Source organism: Rattus norvegicus, chromosome 4 (genome assembly GCF_036323735.1).
Source record: "Rattus norvegicus strain BN/NHsdMcwi chromosome 4, GRCr8, whole genome shotgun sequence".
Taxonomy (NCBI): domain Eukaryota; kingdom Metazoa; phylum Chordata; class Mammalia; order Rodentia; family Muridae; genus Rattus; species Rattus norvegicus.
Window position 1 is genome coordinate 6,534,550 of NC_086022.1, and position 26,958 is coordinate 6,561,507.

Here is a 26,958-nt window from a genome sequence, read left to right on the forward strand (position 1 = left end):
AGGAGCCACTTTGCACACACATGCATACATGCGCCCAAGCTCTCAGTGCGTGCTCACTCAAGTGTACACACGCAAGTGGACACATGGCTCCGACATGCTACCTGAGCTTCCTGTCTTCAGTTTCCAGCCCGGATGCTCTCCCTAGAGCCCCTAGTGTGAAGCTCAACCACCGGGACGCGTACCAACCTCGGAGTCAGAAAAGAGTTCGAGGTTCGGTTCTGTCTCCAGCATACAGAGACCGTGGGTGGCGGCATAACCAGCCTTTTTCTCCCAAGGTCTTGGTCACACAGTTGGCGGGTGTCCAGAAATCCACGGGCCTGCGGAGGTCCTCCTAGGCTCCAGCCTGACCTGCCCTCCCCTGGGCGGGCCTTTCTCTTTCCTTGGTGGCAGCAGTTCCAGGCCCAGCCAGATGCGTCGGGGGTAGAGAGTTGGCCACCTGTTCCATTGGGTAATTATTTTAATGTAAGGGGCCTAGAGTCACCACTTTGGGCCTCCTGCAGTGACAGACGGCAGTGGAGCTGCAAAGCCTCTCAGCCTTTCAGTGGAATTTCCCAGATGGGCCAAGGGGAGGCCAGGGCGGGTCACCAGGGGCCCTTTAACGAGTTCATTAGCCAAATTATCTTGCCGGCAGCACAGGGCCCCAGAGACTCTAGGAAGGGTAGGGGAGAAGGTGGGTCTTTCTCCCTCCCTGCTAGTCTGCAAGAACAGTTGTGGAAAGGAAAGAGAAAGGACACCCTCCCCAAGAGGGCCTAAGAACACCAAAGGCAAAGATGACATCTCTGATATGGCTGTTATGGGCCAGACCAGCAGGGTACTGGGGTGGTGGGGAGGACCTATAGTGATTAGGAAACACGAAGATTCTAACAGCCAATGCACTAACCCACGTGTAGTGAACCAAACCTACTGCAGAAATCAAAGCCAGAGCCCTGGGAACTTTGTTCTGTGCTTCTTAAGCAAAGAGCCTAGACATCTTGGAGCCTTGGTTTGTCCATCTGTAGAGTAGAGGGTAGGTATGTTTCCTTCCACAAGGTTGTGAGATCGTTACCCTAAGAACAACTCTTGGGAAGAGCTTCTGGAGTGACCCAGCTGGGTCCTTCTGGCAAAGGCGCAGCACCCCCACCCCTATCTCCTGTGGTACGAGGCTTTGGCAGGTTGCGGGGAGCCTGATCCTAGATGTAGGAGCCTGTTCCGAGAAATAAACGCAACTCCCACCTGTCACCCCCCCACCTCCCAGCTCTGGGATGCGGCACAGAAGTTGGCTCAGCATCCCCGCCCCTTCTCCTTGTCCTCACTCTGCCTCCTGCGGCCTTAGCTTCTGCTACCTCAGCAAGTAGTGAATAGACCAATTAGCCAGCACTTCCTGCCATTATCTGCTGTAGACTTGGGCATTAGTACACCCTGATTCGCCATAATTTCAAGTCAGAACACACTAAAAAATTCACTCACCGAGGCATTAAAATGTTCCCAGGCAACATCTGTGTTTGTGTATCTGGGTTTCTTCCCTTCATGTGTGATCCATGCCAGCATCACATAGGTCAGTGGTGGAGTTCAGGCTAGGCAGACACTTTTTGTTGCTTTTGTTTTGTTTTGTTTTGTATTTTTAAAGCTCAAATTGCCTTGTTTCCAGGTGTTTGTAAACTTTGTTTCTGGGGCTTCAATATTGCTAGTGTCCAGCAGTGTAACCATCTCCTTCCGCCAGATCAGGGGCAAACAACAGCCAGAGCCTTTCCAAAGCCAGGCTTTGATTCATAAACATGCATCACCCTGGCGATGAGAAGCTGGGTTATCAAGAAGTTGCTCTGCACTTCAGAACAGATGTGAGCCCTGCTGGTGGTGGATAGACGTGGAGGTGGGGAGAAGGCTGTGCAGCCCATTTGGAGCTCCTGTCCTTTGTCCTAACAATGATAGGAAGCTCCAACACAATGAATTTGCAGTAAAATGAAGTAAGATCTTGGAACAAAAGCACAGGTTTCCTGAGAAGTCTTCCATTTCTTCTGAGGGTGCGGTTACACACACACACACACACACACACACACACACCCTTAGCTGATTAAAAGAACGGAGGTGACCTCTCTTAGCCTTGTTTCTTTTTATGATCTACATCCATGCCCTCTAGGATGGGTAAGAGAAATTGAAAATGTGTTTGGCTTCCTGGGTCAGAAAGAACCCAGTGCAGGGCTGAGCTCAAACTCTTGTCTGTGTTCTACACAGCAAAACAAACAAAAAACCCAAAACCTTGAGTGAGTTTTCAAACATAGAATACTGGTATGCTGCTAAGGTTTTTCAGGTTTATATCTTACTCTTTTTCTCTCTGTACAGCCCAGGTTTGGGCTGGATTGATTGATTGATTGATTGATTGATTGATTGATTGATTGATTTGCAGGGCAGAATGGGGCCAGTGGGGAAGGGCAGTGAGTGAAGCTGGCCAAGGGCCGGTGGGGGGGGGGGCAGGCAGTAGGGAGGGCGGAGTATTCTTTCTAAAAGTGGTGGCAGGAAATCCAAGTGTGCTGAGAGAGGCAGAGGAAGGCCTGGCAAAGAAAAGGGCTGGCTAGTAGTTTTCTTGGCAAGAGCATTTTACCTCAGGTTGGAACACTGGGTCTTCTGCCTTCTGAGCCACCTTTGCAAACCACCCTTTAAAAGCTGGCCTGGGGATGGAGGTCTAAGAAGAGGGTGCAGATCAAAGGGTGGCGATAAAGGAGTTAATGGTACTTTTGGGCTCTGAGGGGCTGTGATGAGTTGGGGGGGGAACTCATCAGATGTTATCCCTTCTCCTGATCTCACCTTCCTGTGACCCCAGGCTCTCCATTGGAGTCTGTGTGTCCTTCTCCTGAGCTACTTATACAGCCTGGGAAAATACCACCACCACCACCACCACCACCACCACCACCACCACCACCACCACCACCACTGTGGGCTTGTGTCCTGGCCCTCACTGGTCTCACTACATTCTCCAGCCCCATTTTCCTGAAGGGAAGCCTTAAAATGTTTATATGAGTTAACTCTCATGGAAATTCAACAGGGCTGAGAAGTCAATCTTTATGAACCTTTCTCCATGAGGCTGCTGGGGGCAGGGGTTGCTTGTTTTAGTTCTGGAAACAGCCAGACATATGGCAGGTGTGTGGAGGGAGGCACAGGGAATGCTGCCTTCCACTAGTCTCTCAGCCACCCTACAGGCTGTTAGTCTTTTTTGTTAATGGCTATTGTATATTGTACCTGCTGTGCAGAAAGGGAAGCATTTGTAAGTGATCAGTAAAAGAAGCAATGCTGGCCTGACGTCTATGAACATGGGTACATGTATGTCTTCACCTGAGTTCTTGTATATATAATTCTGGGTGTAAATGTTGTAGTTTTTATGTTTTAATTATGTGTATGTTTGTATCTATTTATGGGAATGCAGGTACCCAAGGAGGCCATAAGAGGGAGTCCAATTTCCTGGAGCTGGAATTTCAGGAGGTCATGAGTGTGAGTGGGTGGTGGGAACCCAACTTGGGTCCTCTGCAAGAGCCTTACTTACTCTCTTTTATGTATATGAGCACATGGTAGCTGTCCTCAGACACACAGAGAGGGCATCAGAACCCATGACAGATGGTTGTGAGCCACCATGTGGATGCTGGGAATTGAACTCAGGACCTCTGGAAAAGCAGTCAGTGCTCTTAACCACTGAGCCATCTCTCCAGCCTGCTGTACTTACTTTTAAGCACTGAACTATGGAACCACTGCTCCCCCCACCCCAACATCTTATGTCCTTGTGGTTGTTTACATAAATCAACACACCTTTCTCAATAATGACAGGAGGCTCAATTGCAAGTTATATTCAGTAACTTAATGCAAGACCCAAAAGAGAGATTCTGGCTAGACACAGAGAGAAAATGAGGGGGAGCCAACTGATTAAATGTATACCAGGCCTTAAGTTCCAGCCTCTTTTGGGTAGGAGATTTCTTCCTCTCTAAGAGCCTCATTTGGCTCCTGGGGCTGCTGGAGAAGGAAGCTACCTGGAGGTACACGATTGGGAATGCTTCTGGGACCAGACCTTTGATCTCTCAGGACCCCCTAGTAAGCCCCCAGCTCAGTCCTAGGCTGCTCCAAAGCCAGCTGGGCTGGGTCAATAGACATTGAGAACAGGAAGAGACCCAGCATGCTCACTTCACACATTGTAAAACACACAAAGATCCCAGTTTCAGATAACTCCCAGTCTCTCTCCCAACTCCCACCTCTCTGGATACAAGTTACTAGGCACCTCACATGTGCATTAATTTATGCTCAACAGATGCAGAATCATATTCAAACCCTTTGACTTCACTGTTTTGCTCAACCCCCTACTTTGTCAGACAAAAAATATATCCATCAAGTCCAGTATGCATAGTTTCCCCTTCACTGAAGGGGCCTTCCATATAGCCTCACTCCGCCCACAGGTGGTGGGGCCTGGTGAGTGGGATAGGACTTGGTGGATTCTCAAACTCCAGACAAAGTGGAAGGGTTTGAAAAGGATTTAGAGGCTTTTGGATCACATTCCCTACACAATAAACAGGCAATGAATTCCTTCCTTTATTAGGATGACTTACTAAGGAAATCTGTGCCTAAACTCAGTAGACCTAACACTGTATCATCACCAAAAACAACCCTGGTTGTGTAGTTTAGAGAGGATTCTGGTCCACTGAGGTCCACCCCAGGACAATCTCATCTGCAGCCATCCCCCTCCTCCTCCTCTTCCTCCTCCTCCTCCTCCTCCTCCTCCTCCTCCTCCTCCTCCTCCTCTTCCTCCTCCTCCTTTGTTTGTTTGTTTTGTTGTTGTTTCAAAACAGGGTTTCTTTGTGTAGCTTTTTTGGTTGTTGTCCTGGAACTGGCTCTGTAGACCAGGCTGGAACTCACAGCGATCTACCTACCTTTGCCTCCTGAGTGCTGAGATTAAGGGCTTACACCACCAAGGTTAGGTTCTCTTTCTTCTTTGGGACTCTCATTTGGAAAAGACCCATGGTCCTTAAACCCAAGCTTCTTGTAAATGCAGTGGGGTCAAGACTGCATCCTGGGGGGTGGGCTTCCAAGGTAGGAGAAGTGGGAGGGAATCCCAGTTCTTCTATGTGATGCATCTTGTCCACAGAGTCAGGTGGTATTAAGAACTAGGGCAAATACAGTTGAGAAGCTCTATGGACAGTTGGACCTGTGTGGCCCTGGAAGTCAGACTGTGAACCTGTGTTCCATAAGATATAAATGATAAAACCATTCTAGCAAAGATTTAGAATGACACTTATAGAAAGTACATGAAACATAGTAGGTACTCATGGAACCCACTTAGAGGCAGAGCTGCATTTTAATCACTCCAAAGAGACAGCACCTAAGGACCTAAGACACCTTTGTGTCTGTACTTTTGTCCGACCAGCTGTAGGCCTTTGTAAGGCTGTGTAACTTTTACTCCAAGGGGGCTCCCCGCTCGGTCTCGAGGGGAAAAGTATAGTCCTTATATTTATCTCCATCCCCTCACGCCGCAATCTCTCTTCAAACAGTTTTGCCTGCTACTTTTAAATTCACCGAACGCGGGTCTCCAGTCCCTCCCTGGCCCATTTCCGATCTTTTGTTAACCTCTCACCTGGTTAAGAAACCAAGCTTCAGAGACCTGGAACTCCCCCTTACTTTCCCCTTTGGGGAAGCCCGAGAATGGAGCTGGCGAGAAGGTCCTATTAGTGACCACTTAATCTCCCAACCTACTTACTGATTCGTTACATTTTTTAAAAAGCCCCTGGAAGCGCTTTTACTGTAAATACTTGATGTGTGTGCAGGGTGAGGACTGGATTCACACTCTAATACCTTTCTCAGTGGGAAGCCTTCTCTTGATTTTCCAGAACACCGCCGGCTGGAGGAGGCGAGAGCCTGACGGTGGCTCCCTTTGCCTGCGGACTGGCTCAGTCTGAGGGTGCAGCCTGGGCCAATTCTCGCAAAGCCTTTTCCCAACACTCCCACAAGGCAAGGTTCCAATAGACCTTGGTCGTAACATAGGTCCGGCTCAGTGGCACCTGTGCGAACCACTTTCAAGTCGATGTGCGTCTCTCAGAGTTGGAAAACTGCTCTCTCTCTCTCTCTCTCTCTCTCTCTCTCTCTCTCTCTCTCTCTCTCTCTCTCTCTCTCTCCCCCCCCCCCTCTCTCTCTCCTCTGAAGATTTGCGTCAAACTCTATTACCGTATTTATGCACACCGAAACCCTACAAACATTTGCGGCTCAGGATACTTTTGGGGGAGGGGCAGATAAGAAGGTTCGACCTGCTGAGGGTTGAGGGTTGATGACAGGGACGCAAACCACCTTGAAGGGATCAATACTCAGGAACGCCAGAGCTTTTGCGAAACTGAACAGTCTTCAGTGTGCTAAAGCTCAGGGTCCACGTTTGGGCACCTAGTGGGCTTCAGGGATGAGGACCTACCTAGTTCCTCAGTGCAGAATATTCCACAACTCCCGCAAGGGAGCACGAGTAGTTGGAGGAAGATAAGGCGTCGGCCTCTGGAGGAACAAGGTGTCAAAGGGACTCGGGGGACACTCACTGGGACCCAGGGTTACTGGCGCTCACCACCCTCTCAGCAGCAAAAAAGCAGCAAGCTGTGTTCAGCCTCCAAACTCTCCAACCTGCCTCCTCCTGCCACCTCCGCTGTTCACCACCCGCTGCTTAGGACCTGGGGGCGAAGGGGCGGGGCGGCAGGCTAACTGGACCGTGACAGGTGCGCCCCTCGGCCAATCGTCTGGCAGACACCCCGCCTCGGGCCCCCGCTGAGCGCGCCAATCCCAGATCGCGCTGAGCTTCAAGTGTGCGGAGGGGCGCGGGTCCCCATCAAGGCGCCAGTGGCCTGGATGCGGTCGCTTGAGTGCTTGAGAGCAGAGATCCGGCCTCCCCAACCCAAACTCGCAGGAGCGCTCGCGTGGAAGTTTATACCAGTGAGTGGAGCGCGGTCCCCACGAGGACCGCAAGGAGGAGGCGCCTGGACCATGGTCGCTCTCGGCTGAGTTTCCGGCTGCGACTTTGATTATTGGCAAATAATCGCAGTAACAATACCGGCCCCAAGGCTGGCCACCGCCACGCTCAGTCTCTACAAGCCCGCACACGAACGCATCGCCCACCCTTGGGCCCTGATCGTCAGCTCCAAACGAGCCGATGGAAAAATCCAAAAATTTCCGCATCGACGCCTTGCTGGCGGTGGATCCCCCGCGAGCCGCCTCCACGCAGAGCGCGCCTCTGGCCTTGGTCACTTCCCTCGCCGCTACACCATCTGGTCCCGGCCGCGGCGGTAGCGGTGGCGGGGGAACCAGTAGCGGGGCGAGCCGCAGCTGCAGTCCCGCGTCCTCGGAGGCCACCGCAGCACCCGGTGATAGACTGAGGGCTGAGAGCCCGTCGCCTCCGCGCTTGCTGACTGCACACTGCGCGCTGCTGCCCAAGCCTGGATTTCTAGGCGCCGGGGGAGGCGGCGGCGCGGCGGGTGGGCCGGGCACTCCACACCACCACGCGCACCCTGGTGCCGCCGCCGCCGCCGCTGCTGCCGCGGCTGCCGCCGCAGCCGGGGGCCTGGCACTGGGGCTGCACCCCGGGGGCGCACAGGGCGGCGCGGGCCTCCCGGCACAGGCAGCTCTCTACGGACACCCGGTCTACAGTTACTCGGCAGCAGCTGCAGCGGCCGCGCTAGCTGGCCAGCACCCGGCGCTTTCCTACTCGTATCCTCAGGTGCAGGGCGCGCACCCTGCTCACCCTGCCGACCCCATCAAGCTGGGTGCCGGCACCTTTCAACTGGACCAGTGGCTGCGCGCGTCTACTGCGGGCATGATCCTGCCCAAGATGCCGGACTTCAGCTGTGAGTACCCGCGCCGCACCAGTCCTGATGCGCATCCTCTTCTCTCGCACCCTCTTCCTTTTGCCCTCACCTCCCAGAGAGCTGTGGAAGCGCAGCGAAGCCGCGGTGGCTCATTCCTGGGCCTGTGAGGCTTCCCGTGGGCCGCACAGAGTGAAAGGAACAGAGAATTATTAAGATGGCCACGAGCAGGCCTTGCCTTCTCTTTCTCTCTTAACGGGCAGGGGAGGTTGGAGGTGTGAGCCTGAAATCTAATGATTAACCTGCAAGCTGGAGAAGGAAGTGCACGTGAAGGCTAGCCAAAGAAGGCCTCGATTGGGGCAGGTTTTGGGGGTCGCTGAAACCGGAACATGGACTTGGTCAGGGGTTCATTTTAGGCTAAGAATAGACACATCATTGGGTCCAGAAGTAGCTCTTCCCTGGCCCTTGTATGGACTCTGCCTTCCTCTGAAGGGCAAGGCGTTTGCGTGTGTGTGTGTGTGTGTGTGTGTGTGTGTGTGTGTGTGTGTGTGTGTGTGTGTTAAGGGTGGAGTGGGGGTCCCTCCATACAATGTCTGTTTTGAATATAGGGTCGCGGGGACTGTAAATAGAAAGCGCCTGGCTGGGAACTCCAGGTGCCCAAGCCCTTAGGGAGTTCCTGTCCAAGGTGAAGATAAGGAAGGTCCAGCCTTCTGCATCCTCTCTGTCACTCAAAAGGGACAACCTTGCAGGGCCATTTCAGACTTCCCTGGCACACCGGCGTCTGTGTCAGGCTCCGTAACTCTGTCCTGTTCTGTACCCCACGCGGACGGGGCACGTTGCCTTTCCCTTCGGGATGGAAGAGAGGATGTATGTGGCTTTCTCCTGTCAGCCGCCCGACACCCAAACAAAGAGACCCCATTGTTTCCGTCTCAGTGGGTTTGTTTAGACTGGGGAGATGCAGGCACTGGAGGGGAAAAAAGCAAAAAAGAACACAGAAATAAACACTTGCCAGAATTCAGATTCCTCTGCTGGAATTGGTGGTTGTAACTAAACAGAGAACTGCAGAAGTAGCATGGTGGTGAGAGAATCTCAGCCTGCACACTTGTTTGCTCGCAGCCACCCAGGTTTTTCCCAGCTTGGCTCCAAGAAGGCCAGCCTTGTTGATCTCAGCAAAGAGGAGAGACTCCCATAAACCTCAGTTGTGCTGCAGCTCAGACATCTCTGAAATCATTCCTATCCACTAAGTCCTGGGCAGGACTGGAGCCTGGCTGAGGAACCCAGGTTTCAGATGGAGAGCTATGTACGTACGGATGTCCACTATGGCTGCACTTTTCAGGCCTGAGAGGCATAGTGGTCCAGAGAAGAGCTGGCCAGTGGTCAACAGCAGGCCTCTACCGGCTCTGGGTTTCCTGGCTACAAAAGTAGTCTCTGGGAGAGAAGGGATATTTTTGTGGAGCCCATGATCACTCAAAATCCACGCAAGTGGGACCCCTTTGCCAGCACACCCAACCCATGATGTCTCATGGTGTCTGCACTTACAGTATGGCCAGATCTACATTAGAAAAGGGACCCTAAGGAATGCAGCAGAAGGTGGCCAGAGGTGTTCTGTTCCTGGGACTTCCCTCTCACCTGGGAAAACTAGTTTGGTTTTTTTTAATTGGTTGTTTCTATTGGATGGCATTTCCCAAATGATCCCTTCCAAGACAGCATTTTAATTAGAGTTCTAATGTATTGTCAAGTTGGGAATTTGTAGCCTTGTTTAACTAAAGAGGGGGCGTGGACCTTCCTATAAAGCAAATTACCCATCCCAGGGGAGCCTGAGCTCATCCCAGCCAGGGGCTGGCCTCTTTCTTTCCTTTGCTTTCTTTCTTTTATTGTCTAACACTCTTCGGACTCCTGGGAAATCAAGGGAAGTTTCATTTTGAGGTCATAAAATTCTCTGTGATGTAACCGTGCGAAATTATGTAAATAAAGCTGGACAGATCTCCCGGAACACACAGAAAGCCAGATCCACTCACAGCTCAGCCTTTAATTTGAGTAATGAGAATCATCCCAACAGGCTTCCAGTGCTCAGCCTTTGCTCCTAGCACTAGGAGTGAGCTTGTCAAGACAGAGGCGGAGACTCCCTGATGAATGCCTATTTAGACTCTAGCTTCAGCCCTGTCCTTCCCTTTCTCCTTCCCCCAAACTCCTTTTCTCTTCTGCTTAAAGCAGGTGGTGGCAGAACCAAGAGGATCGGTTTTTCTCCAGCTTGAGGTGGGGCGATTTGGGCTCTTGTTTGCTGGTGCTGCCCAGCAACCCAAGCCTTTAGACCAACCCTAGTCCTACCAATGTTCATTCAGGTGGCCATGGCGCGCAGGCAACAGGCCCTCTTTAATCACGACTCTCAAACGAGATGAGCCCTCCGCTTCCACTTGGTGTCTTAGTTGTGGGCCATGGGGGGTAGGCACTGATGCTGAAGCGTCTGTTGGGTGGGTGCTGGAGGTTGGACCACCAGAGGGAAAAGGGCAGCGAACGGAGGAACACCCTCCCACCCCCACTCCCATCCCGACCCTTGCAGTGGACACGCTTACAGAGGCCTCTTGCCCTTTCCGTCCACAGCCCAGGCGCAATCGAACCTCTTGGGGAAGTGCCGAAGGCCTCGCACGGCCTTCACCAGCCAGCAGCTGTTGGAGCTGGAACACCAGTTCAAGCTCAACAAGTACCTGTCGCGACCCAAGCGTTTTGAGGTGGCTACCTCGCTCATGCTCACCGAGACCCAGGTGCGCGCCCGACGAACCGGAAGGCGGAAGGCGGGTGCTGATTTGGGGAACTAAGTCCTTAGCTTCTTTATCTTTAGGTTGGGTATTAATTTTCAGCGGGTGAGGTTCTTCGTTGCCCCACAATATCTTTACGAGCTTGGAGGTTTGATTCAGTTAAGTTGGGGAGTAGGCTGAGAATCTGTATTCTGGAGGCGTCCCTCAGGTCACCTCAAGGAGGTTCTTTTTCTACAAAGGTACGGACTTGAGAGTTTAGTGACTTGCCAGCTGCCTTGGCGCCTCGGTAGACCGAGAGCATAAAACGCGGCCAGCTGGGGAGTTAGGGACACCACACCCATGATGTCATTGTTGAATAGGGCAGATTTGGAGGCAAAGGAGTGGAGAAGCTGCTGCCCAGTCAGCTTCTTAGTCCTCTAGCGAAGTAGCGAAGTAGCGAAGCCCCTTCTAGGGTGAGGGTGGATCGAGGGGCAGGGGTCCCGGGTGCTTGCTCCCTCTGGATTGATGGGGATGCAGGTGGCCGGTTTCTCACGCCAGATTGTGCCTGCAGGTGAAGATTTGGTTCCAGAACCGCCGAATGAAATGGAAACGCAGCAAAAAGGCCAAAGAGCAGGCTGCGCAGGAGGCAGAGAAGCAGAAGGGCAGCGGCGGGGGCGCCGGCAAAGGCGGCACTGAGGAGAAGACGGAGGAGGAGCTGCTGGGACCTCCAGTTTCGGGGGACAAGGCCAGCGGCCGTCGCCTGCGGGACTTGCGGGACAGTGACCCAGATGAGGATGAGGATGATGAAGAAGACCACTTCCCCTACAGCAATGGGGTCGGTGCCCACGCTGCCTCATCCGATTGCTCATCTGAGGACGACTCGCCTCCCCCAAGGCCAGGAGGGCCCGGGCACCAACCTCTGCCCCAGTAGTTGTCCCAAAGGCGGCAGCAGGAATGTGCAAAATGGCGACCTGGGACCTGGGCTGCGGGGGTTCAAACTTCATCCAGTGGCCTGCAGCCAGGCTGACAGCCTCTCCCCGGACTATGTATGCATCCAGGTGTGGGCTGGAGTGCGAATACTTTTTGGACCCTCGAAGGACAGCAAGAGAGAATGAAAGAGGGGCTCCAATGTGAACTTTCGTTCTTTTACATTTAATTTCGGGTCATGTTGGCCAGAGGTGTTTGTGAGAAGAATCTACCCTTTCTAGGAGTGGCTCCTGCCTGACTCTTCTCTCATCAAAGAAAGGGGAAAAAATGACAGTGTTAAGTGACCTAGAAACTTGAACCCGCCATTGGAGACAACCATTCTGTTGAGAATTGAAAACACAGGTTGAATAAAGGTGTTATGCCTATGTATGGGATAGGGTGGGATGGGGTGGGGTGTTATGTCATGAGCATTCAGATTGCTGCAAAATCTCAGAATGGTAGTGTATTTTTGTATATTGTATTTATATATAAAGAAAGAAACGTCTACTTATGCATGCTAAATTATTATTTAGCTTTCCCGTTCCCCAGGATAGAGATGAAATGTAAAATAAACTGGTTTTGTACTAGATGAGAGTGAAAAGAAAAACCTTTAATTTTGGAAGGAGGGGGACTGAACCCAGAGCCTTGTGCAAGCTAAGCAAGTGCTGTGCTTATCGCCAACCCAGAAAACGCAAACCTTGTGAGGTCTGACTGTTTTGGTTGTGGGGTGATGTCTACTTCATGATTATCAGCAAAGAGTAAAAATCAGAATGGCAAATGGGTGTCAGGGCCACCTCCGTAGGGGGGGGGGGCAAGGCCGAATGTGGCTGAAGGTAGAGCAGCCGGTGGGGGCGTGGTGTGAAATGTTGTTAAAAAAACATCCAGGCCAGATGCCGAGCAAGCCGGGTGCCTAAACCCTGTTAGCCGAGTGATTTGGGACCATTTCTTTCCCATTTCTTTGCTGGATCTTTCAGCTTCATTGGCATGGGGATATAGCATTCGAATGTTTTAGAAAATAAGGTGCTAGCGACTAAGTGTTAGTGGCATTTGGAGTCCTAGCGATCGTGGGTGCTAAGCAAGCATATTTCCCGGAAAAGCGCTTAATGGCGTCGTGCAGCTCATCTTCTTTTGACCTGGCCTTCTCCACTGGCACTATGTCCCTTGTGCTAGCCAGGAACAATTTTGATGGATCTGTACAAATATCTTCTGAGAGGACAGCGGCGGGCCGCAAGAATGCTCCATGCCAGGGCTGCAGTGGCTCTAGGTTAATAAACCTCTGCAGCGAACGCCATTAATCATTCAGCCCCCAACCATGTGCAGCACACATGCGGGGACAAGCCCTAGGCCCGCTGGGCCTCTGAGTCCTGACTCTGGTCACAGGACAAGAGTCCGTTGGGTCTGGCTTGTGGCCCGCTCCCATTTCTCCTTGGCTATCTTAGTGGCAAGCCTCTGCCTGAGACCAGCTGAAGACGTGGTCGTCGTCCACCCCCCACCCCGTGTCTGCCTTCTGTTGGTCACTTTGTCTCCCACACCTGGGTGAAGGCGTGCAGCCTCCTACCATTGCTTCTGCCCTTCCTCCCTCCCAGTCGGTGAGAGTTCAGAGGAGCCTGGAGTTTCATCTGGGTGATTACAGCCGGGCCAGCGGGGCCAGCGGGGCACTCCTCCATCTCAGAGCCGAGCCAGATTAATATCCTCCTGGCAGCTCATTATCACCTCCGGCCCCTTCCCTAAAGTCCTAGCAGGCCTAGGCGGGGCTTGGGTCTGGAAACCAGGCAGAGCAGCTGCTGAGAGCAGAACGCGCAACCAGGATTCTAGCAGCTTTCGGATCCAAAAGACGCTTTGGGGCGAATCCGCACTGGCTTTACAACTGGCAGAGAAAATAAAGGACAGGAGGAAAGAAAACGGGAAAATCTGAGAGCAGTGGGCGAGGCACACACAGAGGAGAGGGGTCACCTTTTTTTCTTCTTTTAAAAAACGTATATCTCTTTTAATTTCTAACACATTGGCGAGGCTCGGCCGGCAACAATCTCTTCATAGGCTTGCTTCACAGGGTTGCTTTCCCGCTGAGAATGGCTTTCCAGTCAGTCTTAGAGCCCTAAATATTGAGTAAACGGAAAAGGGGAAGCCTGAGCCTGGTATGGAGAGGTAACAACCTAGCTGGGAACTCAGGGTAATCCGCAGCTTAAGCCCCCCTGGAACAAAGACAAGTCGAACGCTGAAGGAGGAAACAACCACAAGGACACCCCCGTTCCATTTCTCCCCACTTGGGTACATCAGGGTAGCAAATCTTTAGTTTGGCGCGCAGGTCCGCTGCTAGCCTCAGTGTCTTATGCCAGCAGCTTAATCGCGGCGGAATTTATCTCGCTAATAAATTTAATGATCAATTCGTTCTTGTCACAGTAGCTCTTCCCCAAATCAATTATAGCAAATTTAAATATAATCATTGGCTCATCCTAGCTTACTCCGGGCACGGCGCACATTCATTCAACCTAACGAACTGCCCAGAGGCCTCCTGGCGCGCACGGAGGGCCGCGCCCCCACTCCAGACTCCTGCACTCCGGGTCACGGACTTGGCTCTGCCACCGGCAGGGGCCGCCTTGGGCCTTTCCTTCGTCCACATTCTAGCCTCTGCGACCCCAGACAAATAGGGTGGGGATCAGGGGTGGGGGTGGGGGCTAGAAAACAGTTTTGCAGATTTGGGCTCCTAGATTCAAACCATTCAGGTCTACACAGTGGGAGTCCTGATGTCCGGAGTTTGAGTTCCAAGCATCATATGCATCATATGCATCCAAGCATCATATGCAGATATCCAGGCCAAGCCAGGTCCTTCTACCTAAATGTGCTTCTGTAGAGTCCTGAGCTGTAAAGTCTGGGTCTGATTATAGAACCCACAACCAAAAGGTGAAGTGGACTCCTAGCTCTATTCTCATAACCTAAAAGTCTGACCCTGAATACTGATTCCTTTAGCGATTCGCTAGAACAAGCTACAGGAGCCTTGAGGCAGAAAGAGATTATGGAGACAGTTTAATAATAGGGGGTCTGGAAGCCCAGAGTAAGCAGAAAGGTGGGCCTGTTCTTTTCACATCATCCCTCCCTTGTCCAGTGTCCAGATGAGAGTCAGCTTGCAGAGGGAAGCTTATACCTTTATGATCCATAAAGCACAGACAATAAAAACAAAAATAGACAGATGGGAGTCCATCACTGAAAAATTTCAAAGCCACAAAGAACACAGTAGATGGAAAGGTCCACCTAGAAAAGGCATAAAATACTGTAAGCCAGTGGGTTAACATGGAGAACAAAGAGCTACTGTAGTTAAATAACAGCAAAAACCAAAACACAACTTAAGACTCACAAAGGAAGACTTGGCCAGGAAGAGAAACACTAGTCAAACCTTTAGGATGAGAGTGCTGTACACAAACTCAGAAGACTCTTGGTGAGGATGTGGAGGAATTTGATCCACTGCGTACTGGATGGTTGTCTAAAGTGGTGCAGTCACTGTGGAAAACAATACAGAAGTCAAAGAAAAGACTCGAAGCTGACCTGGGAGTACAGCTCAGCAGCACAGTGCTTGCCTAGCGTGTGTGAGACCCAAGGTTCAATTCCCGGTGCCACCAAACAACACAACACAATTAAACCAAACTAATGTTTGAGCCAGAAGTCTGACAGCACAAACACACTCACGGTTTTACAAGATTATTATTCAAAAGAGGCAAGAAGCTGTTTATTCAAAAGAGGCAAGAAGTTGGAGCAACGAAGATGTTCGACTGCAGATCAAACTATGAACAAAATGTTTGTGCTGGAGGACAGAAGGAAGGCTCTGCCACATGCCACAGTCCAGGTAAGTCCTGCCTAAGGAAACAAACCACTACAGGGAAACAAATGCTATATGACTTCACTTGTATAGCGCCATTTAATGAAATGTATACATATATGTTTCTGTGTATGATCATGTAAGAGCAGGTGACCTTGGAGGGTAGTTGCAATAGCTGTAGATCCCTAGAACTACAGCAAGCAGTTAGGTGAGGTTTTAGGTGGGTGTGGGCACCAAACTCTGTTAGAGCAGAAAGTGCTCTTAACTCCAATGGCATCATTTTAGGCCTCTCAGACTTAGAAATTCCTCTGGTGGTTGCCAAGGGATAAAAGAAGATCTAGGGCAGTGGTTCTCAACCTATGGGTCTCAATCCACAGGGATCGCATATCAGATATCCTGCCTATAAAAATTCACAACAGTAGCAAAATTACAGTTATAAAGTAGCAACAAAAATAATTTTATGGCTGGGGGACCACCACAACATGAGGAACTATTTTAAAGGATCGCAGGTTAGGGAAGTTGAGAACCTCTAATCCAGGGACAGAGCTTCAGTGCGGAGAATAAAAAGTCCTGGAGATCTATTACCTACAAGAAGGGCTTAGTTAACATTATTGCACTGTACACTTCGAAGTGGTGCTGAGGAAGATGGGGGCGTGTGCCTGTCATCCCAGCACTGCAGAGGATGACCGACCTTAGGCAATCTGGTCTACATAGGCGAACTTTATCTAAATGATGAAGCTGGTGTCAGAAGTCTGTAATCACACCATTCTGAAGGTTCAGGCAGGAAGATTGCCAGGGGTCAGTGTGGGCTGCATTGCAAGATCCCATTTAAAAAAACAAACAAACAAACAAACAAACAAAACAAAACAACACAACAACAACAAAACCCAACGAGGTGAAGATGTGTTTTATGGCTTCACTCCAAGCCTCTGCATTTTACTCTCCATGTCCGCTTATCCCCGCGTCCTGTCCCCTCTCTCTTTTCTTTTAAAAATTAAGGCTGGAACTCGGTAGAATCAGCAAGTCAAGCCCGTTGCTTTGTCCTTTAGCCTTAGAGCTGAATGTGCCAGGCAGGCCTTGTGCCAGTGCCAGGGTGGTTCCAGCGCACACCTCTCAGGATTGTCAGTTAAAGGAGCCCAGGAGTTCTCCCCAATCGCCCTGGGTGCAGGGCCAGTCTGAGATCATCCTTGGACCGGTCCTTAGAGTCAGTCCCAGACTGAAGTGGGAACCCTGGGAGGAGAGTGGTCCTGGAAGGCGGCCTGGAGACGTCGGAGACCTCTCGGAAGGGGCTGGGAGCATTCTTGACAGCTTCGCAAGGTGTGGGTGCCATGAAGAATGCTCCCTGCCCCCACTATCAAAGTACCGCGGTACTCTGTGTCTCCCTCAATAAAATTAATCCTTTGGAGGTGTGACCTGCGCCAAGAATGCCGCAGTGTTCAGACTACAAGGGCGAATATGTTTTTCAGATTTGGATTTTATGGTCGGATTAAAGTTTATTTTCCATAATAGGACACCTAATAAAACGCATAAAGCCGCCCCGGGCTCCAGCTGGTGGCCTCGTTTAACACTTTCACTTCGTAAATCACTTTAGGGCGCGCCAGGTGTGCGGCGCGGGCGCGCGGGGCCGGCGGTAGCAGCTCAGGTCCCCGCCCGCACCACCTCGAGTTCACTCGCTACTCCAACCTCCCGGAATCCACGAACAGCTGGAGGCGGCGCGGCGCGGTGGGGCGCGGAGTTGCGGAACCGCGAGGTTCCTAGCCGCACGGCCCCGCGCCGACCCCGCATTCCGTCGCCCGCGCACCTGCCGCCCCGCCCCGGGTACACATGGTGTCTGACAAAGCGCGTCTCCGATCCATTGTCCCGAGCGGCGCAGGGGCGGTGCGCAGGGTGGCAACCCCCCTGCGGGTGCGGCCAGGGCTGGAGCGCGGTTTACCCAGCTGGGGAGGAACAAAGGCGCGCGCCTTATCTCCCCGGTCCGCGCAACCGATTCTGGGCAGCGCCTCGCGGGGTCAGGCCGGGGGCGCGGGGCGGGACCCAGGGCTGGGGACTGCGAAAGGGAACGACCTGCCTAGGGGCTCACGAAGAGGCGAACTCCGACCGGGGGAGTTCTGGACTGCTTAGACCAAGTCCTGAACCCCTTGTTCGGCAGCGTGCTAAAATAGGCCCCAGGAGCTATGGCTGCGGTAGCAGGGCTCGCTTTTGCTCTGGATTCGCCCTTAGCGTGTTCCTTGACCCTCCTAAGCTCCTGTAAGAGTTCTGGGTGCCCTCAAGAGAAACGGGGAGGTGAAGGGTAGAAGTGGACGAACGGGACCGGCATTGGCGCCCCTGGTTAGTGTTGAAAGCCTACCTAATTTCATCAAGATGCCTGCAGGTTTTATATTTGTTATGTCTTAATTTTCCTGATTAAAATAGTCCTTTTAACCATAATATTTTTATGCTGGAATTCAAAACAAAAGAAAGAAAGAAGGAAAGAAAGAGAGAAAGAAAGAAAGAGAGAGAGAGAGAAAGAAAGAAAGAAAGAAAGAAAGAAAGAAAGAAAGAAAAACAAAATAAACAAAAAACCCAGAAAAGGGTCAGGGAGTGTTTGGGGCAGTTGTGAGTTCAGCTCTCAGCTTGGGGCTCCCAGGTGGTCACAGCATGCCTAGGTTAAGCCCTGGCTTAGCTGTCTCCTGCAAACCAGACCTCAGCCAGTTGGGGGGGGGGGGGCTTTCCTGCAACCAGAGGCACAACTCTCAGGTCTGGCTGGCTCTAGCTCTTCAAGTCAGAGGCCAACAGAGACAGGAAACTTGCAGTGTATTAAAAAAAAAAAAAAACAATAATTTACAAGGGGAATGTAGACTGTCTTCATCACAGTGCAGACACCATGTCTGAACTCCCAGGGCCTTGACAGTCCCTTTATGTTGGGACTTCTTTTTTTTTTTTTTTTTTTTTTTTTTTTTTATGTTGGGACTTCTGACCATCATCCTGCCTTCTGCCTGTGGAAGAGCACTAGTTAATGGTCCATTTACTCAGTCCCTGCCTCCATCCTTACTGCACTGCTCTCTGCACCTTAGATGAGGCTGTTACTGGTCAATGAGATACTTGCGTAGACAATACAGCCAAAGCCTTGACTCTTGGTAGCTAAAGACAGCCTTACCAAGATGCCAGCAAATGATAGCAGTCATACCTGTTAGTCTGACCAACTCCCATCTAAATGAACAATTATCATGGAAAGATTTTAAGCTTCTCCTTGGGCTGCAAATTGCCCAAAAGCTTTTATACATCAAGGGCCTTGTTGCACGGCTCATATTTTCTAGCCAAGCCTACATGATGTGTCATTGGCCTGTTTATCGTTCCCTAGACTTATTACCCAGTTATTACCAACTTATTACCTGCCTTATTACCAAGCAGTTTTTAACCCAATGACAGTATTTATCCAGATCCCTGATACTGCCAGACAGAATACATATATTCTAAGTACAGCAGGCTGAGCTCTCCTGAGAAGAAGCCTCAGCTGCTAAGGGAGAGGTTTGCAAAGCCATCCTCCATGTGTGTGAAGGCATTGTCTTGAAGTCTTACTTGGCTGCTTGAGTTCAAGGACCATGTGATGGCTTGTGTATGCTCAGCCCAGGAAGTGGCACTATTAGTAGGTGTTGCTCTGTTGGAGTAGGCATGGCACTGTGGCTGTAAGACCCTCATCCTAGCTGCCTGAGAGTCAGTCTACCACTAGCCGCCTTCAGATGAAGATGTAGAACTCTCAGCTCCTGCTGCACCATGTCTGCCTGGAGCTGCTATGTTCCTGCCTTGATGACAATGGACTGAATTTCTGAACCTGTAAGCCAGCCCCAATTAAATGTTGTTCTTATAAGAATTACCTTGGTCATGGTTTCTGTTCACAGCAGCAAAACCCTAAGACAGACCATGTCTTAAATATGTCAGGACTGGGACGGCTCAGAAGACATGTACTCCAGGTAACAGAAATTTATTTCTATCTCATGTGAACATGCTGCCAGGGCTGGGATGGTGACTGCAACCTCACTGATGACCAGACTCTTATCTGGTGACTTTTCCTTCATGGGTCTGTACCTAGCCAGTACAGGGGTGTGGTTATGTTGAGTTACTTTACCTTGGCTGGAACCAAACACCTGACAAAAAGTAACTTACAGGAGGAAGGTTTTATTTGGGTTTATTTGGCATTTTTCAGTTGAGTTTCTCTCTGTAACCCTGGCTGTCCCAGAGCTCCGTCTATAGACCAGGCTGGCCTGAACTCAGAGATCCACCTGCCCCCAAGCGCTGAGATTAAAGATGCGCAACACCAGGACAGGCTGGCCAAGTACATAGCTTCCTTTTCCTTTTCATTCAGTCTGGAACCGTGAGTCTTTCCTTCTTAGTTACACCTCTTTGGAAATTCTGCACAAACATACCAAGAGGTGTATCTCACAGGTGATACTAAATTTGGTCTATGTGACAGTGACAATTAACCATCACAGGAGATAAGGATTGATATGTGCCTCCTCAGGACTCCAGTAATGAATCCGTCCATCCCACTGGCTGGAACTCAACACACAACCACACAGAACTTCTCAGGATAAGAAAGGAGCTTCCGCTTTTGGTTCACAATGGACATGGCTGAACTGTGCAACATACATGGTAGGATAAGAGAATATTGAGAAACAATATATTCTGTTACTGGTAACTGGTCTGGATCTTTGTTATTGTGTTAATTTATATGTACTTTTCTTTTACTGTGAGTGATGCCAGATGGCACCCCAATCTCTGCACTCCCACTTTCTAAACACCAACTCTGGGATCTGCAACTCATGCTCTGAGTGGCCTAGGACCCTCTGCCTTACTGCTGTGGTCCTGTTTTTTTGGTTTTTAATTTTTTTTTTTTGTTTTTTCGAAATAAGGTTTCTTGGCTTTCTGGAACTTGCTCTGTAGACCACACTGGCCTTGAAGCTCAAAACTGCCGGTCTCTGCTTCCCAAGTAGCAGGATTAAAGGTATGTATTACCACACCTGAGATGCCTTAGCTGCCTTGGAATTGGCTCTCTAGAGCAAGTTTGACCTCATACTGACAAGAGATCCTCCTGCCTCTGCCTTCTGAGTGCTGGGATTAAAGGCATGTGCCGCCACTGCCAGCTTTTGTTTTTAATGTTTCGTTTATTATTTGTGGCTCTGTGTAAGTATTCATGTCATAGCACACGCATGAAAATCAGAGGGCAAATTTGTGGAGTTGGTTTTCTCTTTCCACTTTTGTTTTGTTTTGAGCAGGGTCTTACTGAGTACTCCTGGTTGACCTAGAACTCCTAATAAAGACCAGACTGACCTCAAACCCACAAAGGTCTACCTGCCTCTCTTTCTTGAGTGCTGAGATTAAAGGTGTACGCCACCATGCCTGGCTCTTCAAGTTTTATGTGGATTCTGGAGATTGAACTGTTTCAGGGGATCTGACTCCCTCACACAGGCAGGCAAAACACCGATGTATGTAATAATAAATTATATATATAATATATATATAATATCCCATCTTCACATAGCAAGCTTTTAATGTCTTTAAATTTTCAGAAAGACCTTGAAACAAGGGGTTCCAGAAACTCTAGGCGAACCTCTCTTGCCCTCCAGTTGCAGGCGGCTCTGTCATTACCAAATTCTAGCTTAGCACCCAGCATGCCAGGTGCCTCTCTTCAGGGGTGCCCTCACAGTCCACATCTAGTTCCGAAGGCCTTCTCCTCTCTATCTTCATAAAGCAAAGTAATTTGCTTTTAATGACTGCTGGTGTTTTCTTTCCCAGTTCTATTGGAGCAGATAACGTCTGCAGGCTTCCCTGCAGGTTAAACCACTATGACCTTCATAATCAGAGAACAGAAATAAATTATATTTGCTCATATATGTTGCTCTGTCTTAGGGCCTGGCTGCCTCTAATCGCAGACGGTGTGATAGTGTTTTGCTTTTATCAGGCCTCTCCCTCAAAGGCTACAAAGCATTTTATTATGCCATTAAGAGGAGGAGTGCCTCAGCCTCAGTTCCCACCGTGGCTACAGTGACACTTGGACTTCCGACCCTGGGACTCTCCCACGATGGTGCCGGGAGAGGGTGAGCAGAGCTCTATACCAACTGTCCAGTCCATGAGAGATAAAGCCTTCAGAACTGGGTGACATGGATTTGGACTAGAAAGGAACAGGAGCTAACAGGGAAGTCTACTTCCTGGGCTCTAAGCTGAACACTGGTGGTGGGTCCAACTTCTGTTCTATCCTAGATCCCCTTTGGCTGAGCTGAGTCTCTGCTTGGTGGCAGGAAGCTGTTCACCAGTCTGCTCTTGTAAGTTCTGTTCCTTATCTGTCTCAGGGGAGATAGGCTAGGAAGGGTGTGGAATTCTGGAGGGCAGGGTCCATGGAGACCACTGGGCCCCTTGTTTCTGGATGAAACAGCTTCTAGCAGGCCTGGAGGTGGTATGTGGTTCTGTTGAGATGTTTTAAATGTTGATTGAGGCCACCACAACACCAGAGAACTCTAAAGATGTGTCTGGGTTCTAAGGCAGCCCAGACCTAAACAACCTTCTGGAAGAACATGTTTGCCATACTGTGGACTATTTTAGCAGTACCTCTTTGAGGGATCAGAAGGGTCCTCAAATGTTCATACACAAGTAACACCTGTGATGTAACATGTCTGACTTGTGGTATGTGAGCCATGGCGACACATTCCCCAGGTAAGGAATGGGGTGGCAGATCCTGATACCCTTCTTAGGCCCAGCCTCCTGCTCCAGGGAGAGGCCAACACCTATCCACAGCATAGCTCACCAGTAAGCCCTGCTACTGCTAAAGTGAAAACGCAGGGCTATCACTTAACCAGCCCACCCTCACCATTCACAGAGTGCTGGTGACCACCGACCACAGTGGGTAGCATCCTCTGGGGCCATATCCATTACTCAAATAGTGGAGGGCAAGGTCAACATAAGTCACAAACGATCACGTTGTATTTTTGATGAATTAAATGAGTATTTTATACCTCAAGTGTAAGCCACTTGCCTTTCTACAGCCTCAAGCTCTGGATAAGTCCTTACCAGAAGTCTGGTTTGCTTTTGTGGGTTCTAGATCCTGCCTGATAATTTATACCTTTGGGCATTTGGAGTTGTTTATGTCTAGGAAATCGGAGTTTTGACCGTGGCTATGCAAAATTAAACAATAATAGTATTAATGGTTGTGGTCCCAGTTTTGTGATATGCCATCTCAGGTCCTGCTCACTGAGATGCTGGAGGCCAGGCTCGCCTGGGTGCCTTGAGTCTTGCCATGAATGTCGAGAGCATCTGGTCTTTGCCTTACTCTTACTAGTAATTATTTTCCTGGAGAAAAAGTGTACTGGATCAGCTTTTAAGGATTATAACATAGACACTAGGTCTATGGCTGTAGCTTGTTTAGAGTGCTAATTTGTGATACTGGATTTAACCTCAGCATTGTGTAAACCATGGTGGTGTATGTCTAAATCTAGCTCTTGGAAGGTAAAGGCAGGAGGGTCAGAAGTTCAAGACCATCCTCCTCATTTACCCATATAAAGAAAAAGTAAAACAGACACTAATACAGACTCTTACAATGACACAACAAATCAGGTAGAAGAGTTGAGATGGCTTAGCAGATAACATGCTTGCATGAGGTCCTGAGTTCAATCCCCAGCACCCACATAAAATACCAGGTGTGATGGTGTATATTCATATAGAATAAATCCCAGGACTAGGGAGGTAGACACAGAAGGATCTGGGGCTTGCTGGCCAGCCAGCATAGCTAAATCAGTGAGTGACCCCATCTTAAAGACTAAGTAGACAGCTCCTGACACCCAAGGTTGATCTCTTCTCCCCACAACCCCCTACACCAGGAGGGAGATAAATAGTTAGAGACTTCCCTAGTAGTCCTTCAGGAAGAGAACGAGGCTCTGTTCTCAAACCACAGTAGACACTCCTTTGTATGGATCAGCACCTACTTGGTGACCAATAGAGCACCAGGTCTTTAGAAAGACAGAGCAACGAGGGGCATTAAAGCACAAATGCCTGGGACACATAGGTGTCAGGTATCAGTGACAGAAAAACTACTGACAACTCAGACCCATGTGCAGCACAGCTTGTTCTAGGGTAGTTCCCATCTCCCACCTTGTCTACATAGATGTCACTAGCTCTCCCTTAATGGCAAATGTGCCTGCTATGGCAGACTCCCCTAGAGTTCTTCAGGATGGCAGGATCCACTTAGTTGGTGGACCTTTCTACTATTCTGAGACAACCCCCACCAACCATAGACAAGCCAGGGCTGGTGGTAACCTTACCAGCACCTCTGTCAACAGGAACTGTGACAATAATGATCAGTACAGAGAACTAAGAACAGCATCTTGGCTAGTCTTACAGTGTAGGGCAATATCCCTGGGGACCTCAGCCCCATTGGCAGTAGGGAATACAAGGGATGATTGTTCTCAAAGGATAAGGTAGCTCAGGGATTCTGTGGCCTTGAGTTGGGCCTCCGATCAGTACAGCCTAGGTCTGATGTGTTTGGTCCCTCCTGGACTTGACACTGTCTGGTGTCCCATAGTCTGTCCTCTCTTGGCTGCAGTGCCACCACAGAGGCTTCAGACTTTCCTTTCAAGTTAATTAGTAGCCCACAGACTATAGAATGCCTTTCACTAATGTGCAAACTACACCCCACATACAGGCCTTGAGCTGCAGAAGGGAATTCTGGGACCTCAAGATGGCGCTGGTGGCTGTCAGAGGTAGGTAAACCACATGCACCTCCTCCCACCTGGCTTCATTACTGCAGGCTAGGGACTAAGCCTCAGGGAAGACAGTCTTTTGTGTGATTGCTTTGGTGGCCTGAGATCAGTTGGGCTTAGTATTTGCTGGGAGACAGTAAGGATGTAGGGAGACACACACACACACACACACACACAGAGAGAGAGAGAGAGAGAGAGAGAGAGAGAGAGAGAGAGAGAGAGAGAGAGAGAGAGAGAAGAGAGAGAGAGAGAGAGAGAGAATACATGTACGTGCATGTGTGTATACATGTGCTGTGTATATGAGTGTAGGAATACATGTGGAGTCTGAGGACAACCTTGGATGTTAGTCTTTACCATTTACCTTGTTTAAAACAGGCTCTTCTGTTGTTTAGCTTAGATTATACCAGGCTGGCTGGTCTCTGATTATCCAAGGCTTCCGTGTCTTTTCTGATAGCAAGATGGGAATCTTGCTTCGAAAACTAGTACTTCAGATATGAGCCATTACACCTATCTTTATTGTGTTCTGGGGATTCCAATTCAGGACCTCACATTCTACTGAGTCATCTCCCCAGCCACTGACTTGGGCCAATAAAGTAGGAGAAATGACAGATAAAACATAGCTCTTCCAAGACCCCAAGTGACAGTAGACACCTATGAGGTATCTGCAGCACCAAGCTGGCATGGAACTGCATGGCTATTATACAGTGTCCCACAGGGTTTGCCTTAACTTTTGCAAATGAATTTCCTTCAGCCACCCTCCGGATGAGAACTAAACTTGATTGCACTTGAGTTTACTCTGAGGGAACAGAGGAGCTCAGAATTGCGAAGAGCTTAGATACACTAAGCAGCCTTCCCAAACATGTTTAATTCAAAGCCATTCAGACACCTGGGAAGAGGGACGTTAGAATCAGAGTTGGTCAGGGGTTTTAAGAGATTCCCAGTGTGCTGAGCAGTGAGTGGCTGCTCTTGCACAGGACCTGGATTTGATTCTTTGTACCCACAACTGGAATCCCAGTTTAAGGGGGTCCAATGCTCTCTTCTGACCTCTGCAGGTGGTCACATACACACGGAGCACATACATACATACATACATACATACATACATACATACATACATACATGCAGGCAAAACATTCATACATGTAAAATAAATATATCTTTAAAAAAATTCCCAGCGTGGTAGGATAATTTAAAATGTGAGGCAGGGTGTTTTATTTAAAAGAGAAAGGAAAAGTTAACATGACATTTGAACCCCATTTTAGGGAAAGTGGCTATATACATAACCCAGCCACGAGCAGTATTACCTGGCCATCCATAGGACATGTGATACTCCAGTGCTGTGATGGTACTGAGGGCATAGAAGGCTGCAGCCATGGAAGAGGCAGGCTAAAGGTCAGGAGTGAAGAGGGGTGGTATCTGTTCATTCAGAAAATAGTATCAAAATGTATATAATGATAAATGCATAATGCATATGTAACTTTATATGCAAGTTTATATAAAAGTGAACATGGCTAGCACTGCAGACTGTGAGCAACTGCAGAACTAAAATTAATTAACAAATAAAAGCAATAAATTGCTCTTTTTTTTTTAAAGATTTATTTTTATTTATTACATATCTAAGTACACCATAGCTGTCTTCAGATACACCAGAAGAGGGCATCAGATCTCTTTACAGATGGTTGTGAGCCACCATGTGGTTGCTGGGAATTGAACTCATGACCTCTGGAAGAGCAGTTGGGTGCTCTTAACCACTGAGCCATCTCTCCAGCCCAATAAATTGCTCTTTTCTTGGAAACACCAGAGAAAGTAAAATGAAACTAACAGCTCATTATCAAGAACCATCGAGACCTTCAAAACTGCAGTTGTGTTTCTTTCCTCTGTCACCTTGACCAAGCTTGTGTAGTTGCCTTTCTCCTGTCAAGGAGTACCTGACAGCTTGTTTACATGGAAGGAATCAGACCATAGCCTACTCTGAGGTGGTTATTACCTTCAGAAACTATCCCTGATACTGTGCAAATGCCAGCTGGGGACCCAGGGAAGGTTGGTAGCAGCCATATTCTTCTTTGGACCTGATTTGTCCAAAGTCACAGTTGCTCAGCCTGGGCACAGCTGCCTTCCAGTGGGGCTCATGCTATACTGTTGTCTTCAGCATGCAAGAGAGCCACAGCCCTGAGATCACCCTTCAACCTGGACCTCGTAACACTGGACCCAATGTCCCCTTTTACCATCTCATGCAAACATAATTTTTCACTATTATCCTACTTTATTTAAGACAAATGTACCCTTTTCATGAGCTCTGCCTCCAAACAGCCAAGTTCCTACAACCATTGTGCTGTAACCCCGTAACACAAGGCATAAAGGGAAGGAAAGGCCAATGCCCCTGCCCTGACACATGGATTTTTAATCCCTCTGTGGTCAAATGGACTCATAGCCCAAGCGTTCCAACGACACGTTTTGTTTTGTTCTTTTTTTTAGGCACAAGGCTAATGAGGCTCTGAAGAGGACATAGCCAAGTCCTCTCATCCCAGAATCTGCACTCCGCATGTCTCTCACTTGATTGGCCAACTGTGGTCTACATCTAGCTGCTGGACCTGCCAGAGGTTCACTCATAGCACTCTTTCCTCCTGACTTTACTCTCCTCTAGGGATCCTAGATGCTGGAGGTCCACAGGGTCCTCCCAGAGGTGGACTGGTGAGGTCTGCCTGGCCCTGACCACCACAGATTTCTCAGGTCTGAGAAAATGCAGTGTGTCTCACACCTAACTATCCTTTCTCTACCCTCCCTCTCTTCAGTCTCCAAATTCTGAGCAGTGTCCATTACTGCAGTGGTGTGGTTTGCTTTCATGGTTTGTGTTGGGAGCTGGGGCCCAGAGTGGCAGTGTGGGACCCATAAAGTAGGGCCTTGGTGGGAAGGTTACCAGGTGCTGCCCTGGGAAGGTG

The 26,958-nt window shown here is 49.6% G+C and overlaps 1 protein-coding gene across 1 annotated transcript; it reads left to right on the forward strand.

The window, feature by feature from the left end:
* Positions 1-7,095: 7,095 nt before the first annotated feature.
* Positions 7,096-12,055, forward strand: Mnx1 (motor neuron and pancreas homeobox 1). The gene is given in 3 exon segments (NM_001271274.1): positions 7,096-7,823; positions 10,383-10,543; positions 11,088-12,055. Coding segments are annotated over 3 exon segments (1,212 nt in total). The 5' UTR covers positions 7,096-7,132; the 3' UTR covers positions 11,448-12,055.
* Positions 12,056-26,958: the final 14,903 nt, after the last annotated feature.